Genomic DNA, 18693 nt, shown 5'->3' on the forward strand with positions numbered 1-18693 from the left:
GTTCTGAGAGTACACTGTAAAATAGATCGGAGGGGGCACAGCTGGGGACATCGAAATCGGCATCCTCCCTCGAAGATTAGGACGGTGGAAATGTTGTTCAGACACAATCCTATATCAGATTGAAGAGATATAAGACTCTGAGGACCATCAGGGGATTCGACAGAGGGGTATCTCCTTTTCTCCGCGACAACGGCGCGCTCTTATATTGACGCCAAGGCTGAACTTAGATTCTCCTGTGGGATCAGTCTACATTTCTACATGTAGTACATGTAGACAGGGGTCATTTTGATGAGATTATCGGAGCCTGACAGCATCAGAGAAAATTAGACAGCACTCTGCGGGGAGAGACCATAGAGAATGAACCCTGGCTGTCTCAAACCTAAGATGGCAGTTCTAGGGTTCACTAGCGAATCTCGAGTTCTGTCTTTCATGGTTGCTTGGTGCAAGGCCTCCGAGCCTCTAATAGGTTTTAGCTTCATTAGGACAGGGCAGGTAGAAAATAATGTCTCCCCAGGCCTGGATCTATGCGAACAAGAACCAAAAAAAAATAGATATTCCGTTAAGAGAAGAGAACCATTCTTTTAGTATAAGAAAGGGAGAAGCACTAAATACCATGGTAATATAAGAAATAGAAAAAAAGAAAAACAAGTCAGAAAAAAGTAAACACAAGGATTCCCCGCACCCACAGCCAGACAGGGAAAAGGAAATAGAAAACAGGAATGGTGTATATATCTGGTGCAAATATGTCCTGTCGATCTTCATTCTCAACGTCGTTCATTTCGCCTCACGGATATGTTCGCAAAAAAAAAAACAGGAGAATCAACTATTCCGTACCGTACCACCTGCTGCTGTTCACCGAGCAGATCCGTTGAGCCCGTTCTGAACAGCTTCCAGGATCATGTCCCGGGCCTCCTCCAGGCCGGCGGCGCTGCCGCGGATCTCGATAGCCTCGCCTTGCGCCTGGTTCTTGGGCACGTTGATGCGGCAGCCGGTCTTCTTGCGGATCGTGTTGATCTGGCTACCACCCTGGCCGACAACAAAGCGGTATGTCTTCGGGTCCGGCAGGATCAGGTAGCCGGTAGCAGACTGCTGAGTGGCCGAGCTGATGGCCTTTTCAATGGCCGCACGGGCCTTGGCGACGTTCTCGGGCGAGCCCGTGAGAACCCACGGGAAGGGGGTGGTATCGGCATCAGCAGTGGCGCCGGTGTCAACGACCTTCCAGGAGTGGGCGTCGGTGGCGGCACTGGGGTCATCGGTGATCAGGGGTAGGGATGCGCCATTGGCGCCGCTGCGGGTCTCTTCAGTGGCAGGGTTGGCGGGGACGGACTGACCGGCGTGGTCGACGGTAACCTGGTGATCGTTGCGCAGGCGGCGGAAGAAAGCGCCGTTGTCGGCCACGGCATGGTGCAGGTTGCGTGGAATCTCGACGGTCTCAGCGTGTTGCTCCTTCAGCATGCCCTTGACGTGCTCCTTCGCCTCGGCAACGGCGGTGCTGGGGCCCTTGAGCTTGATGTCGGTGCGGCCGGACCCCTGCTTGGGGATATCCAGGGTGACGTTGAACTTGGACTCGATGCCACGGCGTGTCTCACCACCACGACCGATCAGCATACGATGCTGAGCGGTGGGGACATCCAGGGTCTCGGACACTTGGTCCTCGCGCTCCTTGACGAATTCCTCGATGGCAGCGATGATGTTGTCCACGATCTTGCCGTTGCCCTCAAGGCGAATGGTAGACTCGGTGCTGTCGGGACGGGGGAAACGGACCATGCGAGCGGCACTGCCGTCGTTTGGACCTCCAGCGTCAACGACGATCTTGCGGATGTTGGCACCTATTATTGATAGTTAGCAAGGATACCTGGAATGAGTCGGTTTAGCAATCGAGACATACCGCCCCCACCAATAAGAGCCTTGTGGTACTTCTTGTCGACGTCGATAGACTTGGTGACCGTCGCATCAAACTCAGTGGCACGCTGCTGCAAGATCTTTTTAGCCTCATCAACCTGCTGCTTAGTGCCCTTGACCCGAATCTGCACACGGCCCGAAGCATCAGGGGCATCGTTCGCGCTGGGAACATCGATCTGGGCACCGGTGTCCGCGCGAAGCTTATCCATCTCACGACCACGCTGACCAATGAGCGATGCAACCTGGCTCTGGGCAACAGAGATAGTAGCAGCGTGAGAGTGGTCAATGACCCACTGGAGCAAACTCATAATCTCATCTCGAGCCTGATCAGCACCCTTGCTGGGTCCCTTCACCAGGACCTCATCGGCGGCCTGCTGGGGACGACCGGGCCGAGTAGCACCAGCATCACTGCTAGACTCGGTAACGGACTGGTCATCCGCAGAGACAGCAGCACGAGGGAACTGCACGCGAACCGAGTACCGGTCCTGGAGGCGGTTGACCTGGTTGCCACGCTGACCAATCAGCTCGCGGTGGTATTGGGCAGGGATCTTCAGAATATGAGTACTCTCATCCTCCAGTTTCTTGCCCATGCTGATGATGCGCATGCGGGCAGCATCAGCCTTAGCCTTGGGCCCCTTAACCTCAACCTTGCCATTCTCAACCTTAATATCAACATCGAACTCCTCGCGAAGCTTATTGATGTTCTCGCCGCGCTTGCCGATCAGGAAGTTGGCGTACTTCTGGGGAAAGTCGAAGGAAGTGGTGTATCCGCGCTCCAAATCGTCCTTCTCCTGCTCCACGACAAAGGTATCGAGCTTAGAAGCGAGGTCCGCCACCAAGCTCGAGGGGCCGCGGAGCGAGACCTCACACTTCCCACCCTTGGCGTCACCAACAAGAGCGCGGACAGGGATGCTGTCCTCGCCCACGGCGTCCTGCTCACGAAGGATAAACTTACGAGTCTTCTCGAGGTACTTGGCAGGGACGGAGACAGACTTTGCAACGATGTCCTGCTGGTTGCCAAGGGTAGATAGCAGATACTCCTGGGCCTCTTGCAGCGATTGCTCAAACGCGGCAACCTCGGCGGGAGAGGGACGCTGCCGGGGGACCTCAAAGTTGGAGGCAGTAGCAGACGGGCCCTCGTAGACAAGGACGACATCGGGGCTGTTGACATCGTCGGGAATCATCAGGTGGACACCATAGTCACCCTGCAGCTTGGAGGCACCCCGGGAGCGCAAGTACGGGTGGAAGTACGGGTCTACGGAGACGTGACGAAGGCGCGACGGAGGGTGGGCATGGACCAGGTTCATGATATCGGAACGAGCACGGATAGTGTTCTTGCCATCACGGGAGTAGACCTCCCAGGTGACGGGTCCATCAACGCTCGGGGGTAGAGCAATGCGGGCATCATATGCCGACTCAAGCTGCTTGATGATCTGGCGGCGGCGAAGATATTGGGTCAGAGCGCGGGCGTGCACGTTCGAACCAGCGGGGGCACTGGGGTGCTGTCGGGACAGGTCAATGCTCGCCATCTGCATGCTAGTAGCGAGATCCATCGCGTGGTTGACACCGGCCTCAATCTGGTCCAGGGGACCAGTGATGGTAAGGAACTCGCTCTCGTCGGAAGCAGGGGGCAGGATGATGCCACATCCAGTCTGCGCAAGGAACTGGTGCAAAGCATCAGCCTCGTTTCCGAGGATGAATTGGTGCTGGCCGCGGTTGATAGCCAGCTGGCGAATAGCCAGCTTGCGCTGCAGATCAGCGGCCATGCGTTCAATCTCAGCACGAGCATCCTGTGCCGCAGCCCGCTCTCCGGAGATGAGAATGTGCTTGTCGGCGCAGGGCACAAACTGCACCTGGCCAGGGTTGGCTTCCTGAGGAGGCGGCTGGCCGGACCAGGTGTCGTAGCGGGGCACATGAACCTGCGCCTTGGTACGCTCCTCGATTTCGCGCAATTGCGCATCGTGTGCACCAGCAATGAAGGGGAAGAACTCCGGAGGGATTGTCTTCAAGCGCAAGCTCATGTTTGAGCCACGCTCCTTGACAATCGCCTCGATCTCCCGTCGCGCCATCTCCGCAGCCACCGCATCACCCTCAATCAAGACATCAATGGTATCATGGTCATCGTCTTCGGTGGGGGCCGAGTTGTCGTTCGTGCGGGGAACGTGCACACGGGCACCGGTGCGGGCTTGGATATCTTGAACAACAGTACCCTGACGGCCAATGATGTGGGCTCGCGCAGAGGTAGGAATGGGGATGCGGACAGATTGCTATTCGAGTAGAGAAAAAAGTTAGAGATACGAATTCAAGCCTTGCGAATTCTGCTCGACGCACCTTGGACCCAACCTGCTGTGCAACTTCCTTGAGCGCCTGGCGGACTGCATCCACCGAACCTTTTCCTTCGAAGATGATCGAGCCACCAGGGCCATCGCGCATATCAACAGTGGCCTTAGATCTCCGAGAGATGTCGCGCAGGATATCTCGGAGGGGCTTCTTCAGTTGCCCGCGCGGCTGCATCTGGGATGGGGCCAGCCGAAGCTGCTCCATGTGCTTTCCTGGGAGAGACATGACCCGGGGGACATCTGTTGTACTAATGTCAGTATCCGTTCAATATATCACACATTTCTGGGCTACAATCACATACCCATTGGCTGGGCCGGGCGGCCATTGGCAACACTCGCCGCCGCAGAGGGCTTTTTAGCACCCCATGTAGCCGCCGCAGGAGCAGCGGGCTTGGGTCCGCTACCGAGCGCCGGGAACAGCTCCTCCGATTGTACGTCAAAGGCTGGGGCCTTCTTTGGGGCGGGTTTTGACACGGGCGACGGAGCCGCGGTCTCGGCGGGGGTCAACGATTCCGAGGCGGGGGCGAGAATGGGAGCCAGGGGTTGGCTGTTCGCGGTCGACGAGGGAGGAGGGTGCTTGAGGTCCTCCTCATCCACAACTTCCTCAACCGTGGGCTTGTGGGTCTCGTCGCGGGCGTGTTGCTCCTCCAGCATGGCGGCGAGGGACTTAGAGGCGCCGCCATTGGCAGCAGTCGATAATTCAGCGGCCATTATAAACAGGAGAGAATTGAGTGCTGAACGATGAAGGGAAAAATGGCAGAATGGTGATGGGGCTGTGCAAAAAAAGCTGCCTACAACCAAAGCTAGCCTGTATTAGTATGGCTATGGCAGCATGCACCGACTGGGCTGGCCGGAGGAAGCCAGCAAGCCAGGTGGAATGGAATGGTACTCACGGGCTCAATGATACCCTTTCGGATTGAAGATGGCGAGGAATCCGAGGCCCAGATTATCAACTTGGCTGAGGGCAATTCCCCGGGAAGATTGGAGGGGAGGGGGGGAGGAAGGGCGGTATCCGGAAATATATGGGAAATCTGGACTGGCCAAGCACCCAGTAGAAATATACAGCCCGAGGGCAGGACCCCAAAAGGACGGGAGGAGAGGGAGGGAAAAGAGAAGCGGAGGTGAGGTGGAGGTGGAGGTGGAGGTGAAAGGTGGAAGGTCAAGTCGAGAGATCCCCAGAAGTACACAAAGTAATAGAAAAGGCCAGTTCGAGGCTCCGGGGAAGTTTTCTCCGAGTCCGATGGGAACAGCCACGCCAAGGTCCACTTCCACCACACCCGACGGACAATTGATGGACTATAATTTACAACCAATGAATTAAAGGCTTGAAGACTTGAAGGCTTGAAATATTCATTGACTTCTTTGACAGGGTCACTCAGGCTTCACAGCAGTGGATGTGACACCTCTCCCCCACGGGCAGGGTCCGTCGCTGGTTCCCCCAACCCGTCCGGCCGCCTCGGCTAGGTTTCTCTCCACCGCAACCACGAACAGCTGCAATTGAGGGCCAATTCTTTGGGATGAGGGCACAATTTAGTCGGTCGCTCCGTGCAAGTGTCCCGATTCCCGTGGGCGACTGCTGGCGCTTAGACGTCGTACCACGTGCCCGCCTCGCACGCAGGAGGCAATGGCGTTCAACCTTCTTGGCAGCTACATGCGCCGGTCCAGATTGGCACCAGGGTATCAAGTCAGTGTTTGTATGGGGCATTGATCATCTTGCGACTGACACATGTCCCGAAGAAGGGTCAATCTCGGAGGACCAAAGAAAACAACTATATCCACCAGCACAGACGCACCGGCCAAGTGTGGCAAAGCGGCAACGCCTCGTGCCAGATTGCAATGCAACACCCTCAGAGGGCCCAAAGCCGCAAACAATCCGAACCAGAGCAATCTTACTAACGTGAATTACCTCTAGTTACTTGGCAGTGGCCCGTTTCTACAAATGCCTTCCAATCAGCACGCCAGCCAGCAAAAGGAGACAATCAAGATCGAAATGCCGAATCAGCAGGGCTCGGCCACTGCCGACCCCACCTGATTAGGAAGAATTTTCGTCGGACCGCCAAAACCTTAACCCAAAATGCAAGCTGATCCTTGCCAGTTGGTCGTGTGAAGAACTTTATTGCTCCGTACATCTATTATAGAGCCTCTAGATACAGTCCGAGGGAAAGTGCAATTTCTAGAATTCTGCCACTCTACTCCTGCAGCTCATCCACAATTGGAAAGAATAAAAAAGCCTTTGTATAGTCCCCCGACAAGACGGCCCACCCACCCACTAACAGAATGGGGACAACTCGAGGTGAAAAATTGGCCGACCAGAGGGACTGCTATTGAGACCGTTAGCCCCAGGTTTCTGCTCCTCGCGTGTGGAGAAAAAAAATAATTGTCATTATTTTCTTCCCTCCAACGACTTCCCCCCTCCCCAACACACAGCAGTCCCAACTCCCCGCGACGCGACTGACAAGCACCGCACGCGAGCCGTCGCAACCATGAGCACCACCGAGGACATGGAGAAAAAATTGCAGCCCGAGCCGGCCGTCTCGCCAATCGACGATCCGGAGTCCGTCGAGAAGCAGAAGGTGCGCGGCTTCTTTGCGACAATCCGATACTACGAGGAGTTCCTGGATCGCAAACTAGGCATCGAGTCGAATAGTCTGGATCGCGTGCTCCCCGAGAATCGCGATTCGCCGAGCTCCGTGGTGATGGCGCTTATGTGGGCGTCGGCGACGATGAATATCAGCTGTTTTAGCACGGGGTTTCTAGGGAATGAATTCGGATTGTCTCTTGGGCAGACCATCCCCATTGTGATCTTTGCGACGCTGTTGGGTGCTGCTGTGACGGTGCGCATACAATTTTCTCCCCGTTTTCGCGCTCATAAATTCCGCAAGGGATATTGTTGCGGTGTCTAGCTGGATGAAGGGCTTACTCTTTTTTTTTCTTTTGTTGATTAGGGCTGGTGCGCTACCATGGGCCCTGGGACTGGTCTGCGCCAGGTCGCCATCTCCAGATACTCGCTCGGTTTCTACCCATCGTCTATCATCGCCCTGCTGAACGTTATCGAACAACTGGGCTGGGCCTCCGTCAACTGTATCACCGGCGGGCTTGCGCTCAGCGCCGTCTCGAACGGACACGTTTCTGTCGCAGTCGGTGTTGTGATCGTCGCCTGCATCAGTCTGCTGTTCAGCTTCGTCGGTCTACGTGGCGTCCTGCTGTACGAGAAGTACGCATGGATTCTGTTCTTCATTATCTTCATGATCATTTACGGCGAGGCTGCCCACCGTGCGAACCTCTCCGCGCCAGCCACAGTCACGGGCATGACCAGGTCGGGCAACGTGCTGAGTCTGATTAGTGTTGTGTATGGGTCTAGCGCGTCGTGGAGCTCAATTGTGTCCGACTTCTATGTGCATTACCCCGTGGACACGCCCAAGATCAAGGTGTTTTTGTACACCACTTTTGGCATCACGATCCCTACGTGCATTGGCATGTTGCTTGGTGCGTGTATCAGCTCGGCGCTGGGCACGAATCCGGAGTGGGCTACTGCGTATGAAAGTGGCATTGGTGAGATCTTGAAGACGATCATCTATCCGAGCGGATTCGCCAAGCTCCTGCTTGTTCTGCTGGTCTTGTCTGGAAGTATGTTTCGCTGCAACCCCCTTCTTCCATCCTGTGTATGTGTACTAATTCTCTCTCGCAGTCGGTGTCAACTGCATCGCCATCTACTCCGGCGCCCTTTCCGCACAACTCTTCGCTCCCTCATTCGCTAAAGTACCTCGCATCGCCTGGTCCATCGTCGTCTTCGGCGGCATCTTAGCCATTGGCATCGCTGGCCGCGACCACCTGCTGGACGTGCTGGAGAACTTCCTCTCGCTGCTCGGGTACTGGAACACGTCCTTCTTCGCGATCCTTTTCATTGAGCACTACTACTTCCGCAATGGCAGCCTGGCTAACTACGACCTCGATGCCTGGAATACCCCGTCCAAAATGCCTGTCGGGTATGCCGGGCTCACGGCATTCCTGTGCGGTGCGGCGGGATGGATCATCGGCATGGTGGAGACTTACTATGTCGGAGTGCTCGCGGCCAAGATCGGCGCCGACGGGGGTGACATTGCCAACGAGCTGGCGCTTGTCTTCACGTCCGTCTCGTATCTCCCCCTTCGGGTGCTGGAACTCAAGTACGTGGGGCGATGAGTGGGATCGCGGAGGGATGGCGGAGGGATGGCATGCGTGCCAAGCATTCTCTTTTAACCAAATACCCAGGGGTCATCGGGTCGGAACATTTTTATCTACTCTTGTGGCGTTTAAGTTTCATACGGCGGCATCATTCATAGATACAGGGCAGGATACGATATTGTACAAAACTTAGGATATAGAATAGCCACGAAGAAACGAGCGCTCTATTATGATCTTTATATATAACAGTGAGATCGTAGATGGATAAGAGTGATCGTGCATTAGCATTAGCCGAGCCGACCTAGGAGAGTCACAACCCTACCTAGGCAGACCCAAAACTCCCCCTTGACCCGGGCCACATTAGGTATTGGAATTAGTATGCAGAATCTGTCAGGCAAGCACGCCGCGCAGACGGCCTACCATGCATGGGTATCGAACAAACAAGTGCTCTGCGGTACTCGGAAAGGGCAAGGATAAAAGCCTAACCATTGCCACAGGGAAGAGAATGAAACGCAGGCTGACGCCGGCCTCGGGGCGGCGCCCACTCCCCACGCGACCCATATATATATAGAAACGTCGCAAAATCACAGTGCATATAAACACATGCTTGAATTAGACGGCCTTGACCACCGGCCAGCCGCTCGAGAAGTCCAGCTCATTCCAGCCGTACAGGTAGCCATCGATACCATTGCCGCCGGCCTGTTTCGCCGCGAGCGAGTAGTAGTGGTAGTACAGCACCGGACCGAGGTACTTATCGTTCAGAACACCCCTGTTGCAGCCGTTAGATTGGATTTGCCCGGGGGGTTGCATCAGATTGGGGCGTGGGGGGTCCACTTACTGTCCGCCAGGAGCGTAGACCTGGTCGTGGCTAGCGAGGATAATCGTGCCGCCAGACTCGAGGCAAGACCTGCCAGACTCGTCCACCTGGATTGCGGCATGTTAGTGTGCACCCCGTGATTTGCGTGCTCCGCTCGCAGATTCACTTACGAAGCCTCCGAGTCCACTCGATGAGCGGCACACATGCACACGGTACTCCTCGCCCTGGGCGGGGTACGTAGCCGTGTAGGAGCCCGCGATGCCGCCGCTGAAAAAGAGGTAGTAGTAGCTGCCGTGTTGGTACAGGAATGAGCCCTCAACGCGGTGGTTCAGGCTGCCGTTGTACGCGATCTGGTGCGGCGTGTTCGAGCCCACCTGCAGCGGGCTCTCGAGCGCAACCTGGTAGATGTCCTGCCAGTAGGAGCCGAATTGCAGGTACTGCTTGCCGCCGATGGTGATCCAGTTGGGGTCAATGCGGTTGTAGGCGCTGTTGGCGGGGATGCCAACGATGCCGTGGTCCGTCCAGGAACCGGGCTCCATGGTCGTGGAGGTGGCAACGCCGATTTGAGAGGTCTGCGTGCCCAGCTTGGAGAGCACGTAGTACATGTAGTATGTACCACCCTGGTAATGCACATCAGGGGCCTAGAGATGGAATGTTAGTGGTGCAAAAGGGGTTGGCCAGAACTAGCGCTAGGGCTGGTTCGTCGTAGAGCTGGTTGTGCATACCCAAATGTCGCTGCTGTCCGCACCGGCGAGAACAATCTTTGAACCACCTGGCAGAGCCTTGCCCACATCCGTCCATGGGCCCGTCAGCGAGCTGGAGGTCATGGTATTGACACCAGTGCCCGTCGAGAAACGGAAGTACTTGCCGTCGGACTCACGCTGGATCATGGAAGGATCATGAGTCCAGCAGTCCCCCGTACAAGGCCCCCGCGCCGGGTAGGCGCTTGCCAATGCTATAAACAGACTAAATAATATGGCAAGCATGATGGCGGTAGTCTAAACGAAAGAGGGGGCTAGGAAAAAATTGTCGAAACGGGCCGCTATACTTCTAGAAGAAAAAGCCTCGAATGGAGGGGAGGGGAAGGCCAGTTATTTATGTTGGCTTTTGCTTATTCCCCCCTCTCTCGGGCGTTCCGAACTCATGGCATAGGCAAGGTCATGCAGATGTCGTCTTTGCAGGTGCGACTTTCACCTTGGGAAGCAAAGGAAGGTCGTGGGACCAACCAGGGCACCCCAAACACAGCTCCATTCCTTGGACATACCCACCCTATGAATGTAAGGCACATGTCAGTAGTTAGGCCTACCCCCCGACGTGGCTCGGGCACCACGGCACAGTAGGGATAGTGCCGAAGGCAAAGGTAGAACTAAGAGGGCCGAGACAAAGACGACAGGGCCAAGGAGAGGAAAGGGTGCGATGGCGGTGGATCATCGACGCTCTAATTTGCAAACAGGCCCGCTCTGCTGCCTGGGGACAGCTCTCTCTACACCGTCGAAGTGGTCCGAGAGTCATATTCAGACACTAATGTAGGTCGTCAACTTAGTCACCCGTTATTGAAGGCTCGAGCATGTCTTTTTCCGTCGATTATTGTATGAGAGATCAGATGGGCTATGCGGCGCTATCCCTTTTGTGATGTCTCGCATCAGGCTTGCAGCCCCCCACATGGAAGCAGACGAGCACAAGTTATTCTTTCGACGCGAGAGGAGGCGCTCCACTGCACTCAGGTCCGACTCGAGATCGAGATGTTGGGTGACCCTACTTCGTAGCAGACAGGGGGTGCCGTGCATGATTTGCAACCTGGAAGTGCGCGGCGCATGGGCCCACATTCTCCCCTGCGGGAAAAACGAAACCTAGGAGCTGTCGCTGGTCGGCAAGGGGATTTTCAGCGGGTTGCACTATTGATTTGCTTTTGGATTGACCATGTTTCCTTTCATTTGTTTTCTTGTGTGTCGGTGAGATGCGAATCTACTTCAACTGTTCGATATAATTTGTATTCTCGCCACTTGCCCATCGTAGTGCATTTCTCATTTGCACTGCCAATCCTCCTCAAAAGCCCGCCCCTCGGACTCGGGCATTTCCTGGCTTTGTGTGGGTTCAACTGGGACACTTCTGCCCCCCCCATCAGCAGTGTTTGGCGCTGGGGACAGGCCAAGAGTGCTCCGCCCAGTCCGGGGAGGCTGATGATCGGCCCCATGTGGACCCATCCCCGGCACTGGGCCACCAATGAACTTGGCCGCGGGAGCTCCTGCGATCGCCAGCTGAACAGTGCTCGGCCGCAAGAGCCGGTCCTGGCCATCACTAGGATCGCGTTGAGCACCTTTGGTTGAGGGTGGGGAAGGGGGGAGCCTCCTCGCGATAGTACAGACGGGATTCCCGGGCTCGCCATCGGTTAAATGAGCCGTATCATAAGCCGCGAGAAGGGCGCGATAAGGACGCGAGACGAAGGGAGCAAGATACCCTTCCTTCGCAGGATCGGATGGGCTGTGAGACCGACAAACAGCAGGGCTCTGAAAAGGGCGCCCACTTCCGAGGAGCTGAAAGGCCTGCATCTGTCCCGCCCTAGCGAGCCTGACGCCCTGGAAACCGGCGTGGCAGCGTTGCTGGCCGGCTGTTGTTGGGACGTGGGGAACGTCGGTAAAACCTGCCAGCCGACGGCCGACCTTGGCTATCGTCATGCAGCAGGCAGGCCGGTCAGGCGCGCATCGCTCGTTGGTTGGAGCGCAGCTCCATGTTCGTCGGCCATTATCGCGCGAATGGTGGGGAAAGTTACGAGTTGGCACGATGTGGAGAAGCGGCGCAGTTAGGGCTGGGGCCAGCGAATATCAAATTCCCCTCGGCGGCCAGGTTTCCCCGCAGCCTTATTATGACTCTCAGTACTCTCGCGAGGACTATCCTTGGGCCTCATCGCTCGTCGTGCATGACTGCATGAATGCGCTCATCGGGCTGGACTGCCAACTCGACACTCATGGCGTGCTCGGTTCGTCGACGTCGTCCAAAGAGAAGTGCCGCTGGCCCTACTCTCCCCCACTCTCACGAACCGCTAACCACAACCAGGCTAACTTTTATTCCCCTTTCCCTAAAATGGAGGGTGTGATGATGCTCAAGTGGGATCTGACATCAGACGGTCGGCTGGCGAGGAAGAAATGCAACCTGGGTTGAATATAGTGAGCCCGGATCACTCGGTTCGGGACACGGGGTAGTGCCGCAGGCTCTCAGTGATTCCACTCGGGCGGTTTTAATTTTGGCGGACAGCCAGCGACCGCCCCAGACTAGTGAGTATCTTGTAGCCATATTCCGAACCATGGAGCGTGGTGTTCGTGAGACACTCATTTTTGCTCCGATATCCTCGCGATCGGCTGCTGCAGGCACCGCGTCCACATTGACGACACATTCCTTACATTTAAGCTTGTTTTGAAATAATTCGTCTTCATCCGTGATGACGCGGCAGGGGCGCTCGCAGGGCTTTTCCATCGAACCTTGATTTCGCCGCAGCCAATGGTGCCTCCGAGGTGTCCGTATACCTTCCCGGTTACAGTTCCAACAAACCTGGTCGACAAGATAAGGGAAGCGAGTGCGAAGAGTCATTCGGATTTGACCGTTGAATTATGCTAGAATTGTGTCACACGAGAACCTCGGTACCAGTCCGGATGTACCTGATCCCAGATCCCAGATCCCAGATCGATATACATATGTATATCATTTCGGGTGGACCCCATCTCCACGAACAATCACGCAATCCAAATCCCACCTTTCTGTTGACTGCGTCATTTCGAAATCTCGATTATCTCATATCGCGTACCGCGTCTCTAGTTCTAGAACAGCGTGCCGTGGACGCTCTGATTCAGCTGTGCTGCGAAGAGCTTATTCTCGTTCATAATGAACATGCGACCGTTGCGCCCGAACGCGAAGTTTGCCGTGCCGTCCTGGACGAGAATCTTGCCCAGCAGCACTCCCCCAGCGGACCACACGTTGACGCCGTCCTTGCAGCCCGCGTACACGTTGCCCTCCTGGTCCACTTTGATGCCATCGGGAATCCCGTCGCCGGGCATCGCGAAGACGCGGCGGTTGGTCAAGAACGGCTGCCCATGGATAGTGGCCACATCGAACGCATAGCTAGTGAATTGCATGAGCAAATGATACTCCTGGGGGCGAGCGGCGTGTACGACCGGGGCAAGGGAGGTGTCTCCAAACTCACATCGTAGCGGGCTGCAGCATGTCTACTGACCCATCGCCCACTGTCTCCGCAGTATCGGTGATGTACAACGTCTTCTCATCGGGCGCGAACGAGATGCCGTTCGGTCGGCCGAAGCCGTCCGCGACCACGCGCACGTCCTTCGTCGCCGGGTCATAGCGGTACACCTGGTTCGGCAGCTTTGGTTGCGGGCGGAAGCCCTGCTTCCAGCCGTAGATCGGGTCCGTGAACCAGAACGAGCCGTCGCTGGCCACGACCACGTCGTTGAGGGAGTTGAACTGGCGGCCGTAGTAGTTACCAATCAGCAGCTCGGACTGGTAAGGCGCCGTGCCGGACATTTGGAAGAGGCCGCCCGTCTCGTTGAGGGTGCCCTGTCCCGCCCATAGGATGCCGTCGCCGTGGTTCACCCCGCCGTTAGGCATGGGGATCGTGGTGTTGATGATCTCGGCTGTGACGGGGTGCGCACTCACGTTCACCCTGGACACTTTGATGGTCGACTGGTTGGTGACGGGGTCGGTGAAGACGTTGCTTGACATGAACAGCGAGTCCGAGGAAGGGAGGTACACGCTCGCCTCGTGGGCGAAAGGGAAAGCATCGTTTTCGAGGAGGAGCTCCAACTTCGGTGCGGAGCCGAGAATGCGCAGGAAATCGTTGTTGTAGACGCTGAAATTGGAAGAGATGATGCGGGCGTTCGCCTGCAGGCTAACGGGGGAGATGCCGGACACCATGACTCCTCAATTGCTCGATTGCGTCGATGAAATTCTTCAGGGGAAAATCTGGGGCCAGTGGATTCTTAATTTCGTTTTGTTGCAGATGGAAAACGTGTGGGAGGGAGCTTGTGGCGCTAATAAGGAATGTCAGGCGAATCCATTCGAAGCACAGTCAATTGCGGTGGATATAGTTTTCCGGCGACTGCTGAGAACTGCTTGGATCGGCGGCGAGCCAAGATGCGCCACGGGAATTTGCCCGAGAATTTGCCATGGAACGTTGTCAGCCCGGAAGGAATGAGGCTGCGGGGATCCTGGTTCGGTCAGGAGGATCGTTGCCGAAAACTCCTGTTCGATTCGGGACGAGAGGTTCTCGTGGGGAACTCCATGTTCCAATGGAGCCAGGGGGAAAACATCTCAAGGAAACGGTGCAGAATCGGCCTTGGCGCAACTAAGACAACACGCAATAAACACGCGCGAGCCTCGATCCAGATCCAGGTGCTGTCAACTCGGGGAGTTGACAGTTTGATCACCAACACAACCGACGTTACGGGCTGAAAGTCCGATCGCTCACTCTTAGCGGCCTGGACATCCGAACGCCTGGTTTACCTGGTACCCTGGTAGCGTGGCTAGGCCCCCCTGACCACATCTAGGTCGATGTTGAGTCCCATGCAAGACAATCACGAGCCGGACGCGTGGCCATGGGCCTGGAAGCAAGCTGACAGGTCGGCACGCTTATCAGTGCCAGAACGCGCAGCTGCCGATCTTCTAAGCGTACTGTACTCGTACTCTGTACCGTGCTGTACCGTATACTTAGTTCCTTCGACAGCACAGATCAGGGCCAGAGTCTGAGGAGGAGACTAGCTCGGACTGGTCCTCGAAAGCCCACGCCAGGTGATCTTTTGATCCGATGGTGCATGCTGCAAACGATGGCACGAGATCCTGAAACCTTGGGTCTCTGGTAGTGAGATAGTGCCACTAGCCGGACAATGGATGGCATTGAACCACAAAGACGCATTTGCGCCTTCGTCAAAGGGGTGAATAGCTTTCATGATGTAGTTGTAGTTGTCCGGCTGCTCCACATGGCTGGCAGTCTCGAAAGCCAGCACAGCTTTCAAGGCTGGGTGGGTGAGCATCTCAACACTCACGATGGATTCCTCGAGAAAGCCTTCCAAGGGATGTAGTCGGGTAATATGAGACTTCGAAAGTGGCACATATTGGGACTATGATTCAGGTTGCTCACAACCTGGCCAGGTACGTTGACCTGTTGAGTACTACGCAGAAGAGTTCCCACCATAAAATCAACTCCACATCTCACTTAGAAAGCCAGCAGATGAGGAGGAGGAGGAGGAGGAGGAGGAGGAGGAGGAGGAAGTAAAGCTCAGGGGTGGGAATGGGGAAGAAGAGCAAGAGAGACAGAGGTGAGATAAAGCAATCTTTAGAAGCGAGGCAGGGGTGGTCGCTCTCGGGCTCGCTGAGGAAACAAAACTAAGCGCGTCCACAAAAGCTCCCCTCGGCGAAGGAGCAAGCGCTGAGGGTTATGTGCTCAGCCAGTTATCCAGAGGAACATGCCGAGAGGCTGGATGTCCAAAAGACAAACCCAGTGGACAAGTGGTGTTAGCCTCTCTTCCGAGTATAGTGCCTATCTACAACAGGTACAACTTCACTTCCGATAAAGGCCACGATACATGAATCATTGATAGAAGGCCCACACAAGCAGTAAATTGCTGCAACGTATCTCATTATTCAAAGAAGAAGAAAACTCTATATCAAGGACGTGAACGTCTACCAGCATCCGGTTAGTGAGGACAGCTACCACGCTCTAACCTACGCCCAATCATATTAGTCGGCACAGCAGCCTTCACACCCTGTGAGGATCCCAATCGCATCTGTTCAGTAAAAGATTCCAACGGGCCATCAGGGCCATGGGGCTTGCTGAAGAACGTCACTGCATAGGTGGGTATTTCTCCTGGCGGCGTGGCCTGCGCAGCCACGAGAAAGTCGCGGATCCGGACGTGCTCTGGAGGTAACCAGTCATCTCCTGGCCGAACACCTAGTGGTAAGCCGCACTCCGCTTCCTCGATTTCCATGATGCGCGTGAAGATGGCATGATAGTGCCCAGCCTCGAAGAGCCACTCACGCTTCGGAATCCGTTGCAGCAGATCAAGGCCCTGACGGCGCAGTCGAGGCCAGCGGCATTTCCACGCCACGGCATGCAGCGGAAAGATCATGCCGAAGTCCAAATTGATCGTGCGAGACAGGTCATCCGGGAAGCGGACTCGATCCGAGATAATGGCATCGGCGGACCGAATCAAATCCTCGTACTCGGCACGGTGCGCATCCCACTCGCACTCAGCCTCGGCCTCGTACGCTCTGACGCCGAACTTGGTCGCCAGCCGGATGATGCTGATGACGTCGGCCACCTGCTGCTCCTTCCTGTCCCAGGTATGTTTCTGCCGCCGGATCAGTTCGTCGACGTTGGCCTGCCATCGCTCAAGATTCCGCTGCACGGATTGGGAAAGCACGACGGCGTCAATGTCTGTGAGCGGTCGGTGGATGCGTCCGTCGTCTAGGCCGTCGCAGATGCACGTCGCGTCCGTGATCATATCGATGAGCCCGATGCGGGCCTCGGCCAGGGTCTCGAAGCGGGTGGCGAGGAGAAGCACGCCGCGCTCGTCTACTGGATTCAAAAGGAATTTACTGCGGCTTCCGCCGGCGCACTCAACCGCGTTGATGTTGAACAAGCTGAGCAGTGGGGCGATCTCGGTCTCCATGAAGTGCGACTCGAAGGATGTATACCTGCGGCCCCAGGCTGTGATAGGGCCGCCATGTTTGGCGCGCCAAGCTTGAAGCAGGTTGATGCCAGCTGTGATATGGGTCGCAGCGGCGGCGACGTTTCCCTGGAAGATCTCGAAGCAGGTGAAGAGAACGTTGGTTGTGGCTATTACAGGAGATGCATTGGGTCCGGCGACGACCTTGTTGATGATCGTGCGGATGGATCGATTATACAGCTGGATGTGGACATTGGGCGGGGAGTTTCCTTTGCTGGCCCACTTTCCTGTCGCTGTGCTCTCGTGCAGAATGCCGATGGCCGCAATAGCCTGGCGGATGGCCGGTTCGGCGAGACTCAGCTGCAGTACGCTGCCCTGGAAGAACGCGCCCCCGAAGTAGCCGGCCAGCTGCGGTGCCGTCTTGACGAAAAAGAATTCCAGTGCGTGCGGTTCTCGAGTATCGTCGATGGCTGGCGCAGGGGCCAACGCTCTGAAGAGGGCGGTTGATTTGGGCGTCCCGTAGCCGTCACAGATTCGCCCAGTGCGGGTGCACCTACCAAGGCCGAAGATTAGAAGAACGAGCCCAGAATGATATCGGCTGGGACGGCAAAAGAGATAGAGAGAAGAGAAGAGGTTAATATACCGGGCGCATGTTGGTTTTGCTTCGTCGCATTTCACTCGTCGAGCTCTGGACGGAGTTGGGTCCGGCGTTCAGAAAGTAATTGCAAATTGACCAGGCGCTATCACGGGCAAACAACTAACTTGCAGGTGGTGCAACCGGTGCGCACCTTGGGCTTACTGGCACGCTTCTGCTTGGAGCTCGGTGCGAGTGCAGAGAGGGCTTGGTCCTCGAGAGCCATCTCGGGCTCCCCTGGGCGGTCTGGAGAGTGACCGAAAAAGAGTCGAACTATCGGTATAGCTTGTCACACGAATGGAAGACCTTTGCGAAGGGGCAGGCTCTTGGGGCTGATATGCCGCGGCGAAGTATGGGGGCGAAAATCACGGGCGGTCGGAATTAGTCAAATTAGTCAAATTAGTCAATTAGTCAAGAAGTCAATGAGTTGATTCGTGGATTCGATGATTAGACCAGTTGGTAGGGCGACCTGCCGAGTATGCAGGAGAAAGGCTAGTAACGAGGCGGTGCACGTTCCTGCAGAAGACAGTTGGGGTGGTGTGCACGGAGTCCTCCGTACTATGCTTTAGCAGAGGTGGGAGACCCGTTGACGGATCAAAAGGTACAGATGATAGGATAGCTCTGTTCCCATATATGGTGTAGTCCTATAATCTCCGGATAGTGTGGTGGAAGCAACCCACTTCTATTCCTGTCCCGCGTATGGTCAATGCCCAGCGCCTAGTGTCCACTTGCTGCCCACTTGGGGCCCGTCCGTCCACTTGGGTGAAATGAGGAAATGAGCGGCCGGGGGGTCGAAAATCTAGAATGCGCCGAAGAAACCAACAGGGACAGAATGCAGTCAGGTATGGTGGTGAGGGTACTATACTGCTTATCCTACGGAGTACTCCCAGTGATAAAACAAAATGACTGGGAAGACCGGACAGAAAACGAATGGTGCTATCAACCGTTTCGGATCTATCACCCTTTGCTCTCGAATCACGACAGAGTAACCCTAGTTATCGTCCTGCCAAACCTGCCAAACCTGCCAGACCTCCTCCCCTCGTCGGGTCCCCGCGTCATTGCCCGTTCAAAAACCCAGCCACTGGCCACCAAGCCAGGCCCTCCTTTTCGCTCCGCTCTCCACGTGCCAATTGGACAGCCCGGGCTTTTTGGCTTCCCCCTTCTTCT

General features: G+C 56.0%; 7 protein-coding genes across 7 annotated transcripts; 2 read left to right on the forward strand and 5 right to left on the reverse strand.

Annotated features, from left to right (window-relative positions):
* Positions 1–852: 852 nt before the first annotated feature.
* On the reverse strand, positions 853–4952 carry N7482_004405 (putative RNA binding effector protein Scp160; the record flags this gene model as incomplete). Its single annotated transcript, XM_056686530.1, has 4 exons — positions 853–1829; positions 1889–4169; positions 4234–4481; positions 4544–4952. The coding sequence occupies 4 exons, from the start codon at positions 4950–4952 to the stop codon at positions 853–855; spliced, it is 3915 nt and encodes a 1304-aa protein (XP_056545272.1).
* A 1772-nt stretch (positions 4953–6724) lies between these two features.
* N7482_004406 (putative nucleoside transporter) lies at positions 6725–8423 on the forward strand (the record flags this gene model as incomplete). The annotated part of the gene is made up of 3 exons (XM_056686531.1): positions 6725–7075; positions 7187–7868; positions 7930–8423. 3 exons carry the CDS (start codon positions 6725–6727, stop codon positions 8421–8423), a joined length of 1527 nt encoding a protein of 508 aa, XP_056545273.1.
* Positions 8424–9017: 594 nt separating this feature from the next.
* On the reverse strand, positions 9018–10208 carry N7482_004407 (arabinan endo-1-5-alpha-L-arabinosidase C; the record flags this gene model as incomplete). Its single annotated transcript, XM_056686532.1, has 4 exons — positions 9018–9174; positions 9244–9329; positions 9393–9863; positions 9948–10208. The coding sequence occupies 4 exons, from the start codon at positions 10206–10208 to the stop codon at positions 9018–9020; spliced, it is 975 nt and encodes a 324-aa protein (XP_056545274.1).
* Positions 10209–11246: 1038 nt separating this feature from the next.
* N7482_004408 (uncharacterized protein) lies at positions 11247–11897 on the reverse strand (the record flags this gene model as incomplete). The annotated part of the gene is made up of 1 exon (XM_056686533.1): positions 11247–11897. The coding sequence occupies one exon, from the start codon at positions 11895–11897 to the stop codon at positions 11247–11249; it is 651 nt and encodes a 216-aa protein (XP_056545275.1).
* N7482_004409 (uncharacterized protein) lies at positions 11896–12381 on the forward strand (the record flags this gene model as incomplete). The annotated part of the gene is made up of 1 exon (XM_056686534.1): positions 11896–12381. One exon carries the CDS (start codon positions 11896–11898, stop codon positions 12379–12381), a length of 486 nt encoding a protein of 161 aa, XP_056545276.1.
* A 653-nt stretch (positions 12382–13034) lies between these two features.
* N7482_004410 (SMP-30/gluconolactonase/LRE family protein) lies at positions 13035–14142 on the reverse strand (the record flags this gene model as incomplete). The annotated part of the gene is made up of 2 exons (XM_056686535.1): positions 13035–13335; positions 13418–14142. 2 exons carry the CDS (start codon positions 14140–14142, stop codon positions 13035–13037), a joined length of 1026 nt encoding a protein of 341 aa, XP_056545277.1.
* Positions 14143–15920: 1778 nt separating this feature from the next.
* N7482_004411 (uncharacterized protein) lies at positions 15921–17752 on the reverse strand (the record flags this gene model as incomplete). Its single annotated transcript, XM_056686536.1, has 2 exons — positions 15921–17445; positions 17655–17752. 2 exons carry the CDS (start codon positions 17750–17752, stop codon positions 15921–15923), a joined length of 1623 nt encoding a protein of 540 aa, XP_056545278.1.
* Between the last annotated feature and the right edge of the window lie 941 nt (positions 17753–18693).

The sequence above is a fragment of the Penicillium canariense genome, assembly GCF_028826845.1.
Source record: "Penicillium canariense strain IBT 26290 chromosome Unknown utg000002l_segment0_segment0, whole genome shotgun sequence".
NCBI classification, from domain to species: Eukaryota; Fungi; Ascomycota; class Eurotiomycetes; order Eurotiales; family Aspergillaceae; genus Penicillium; species Penicillium canariense.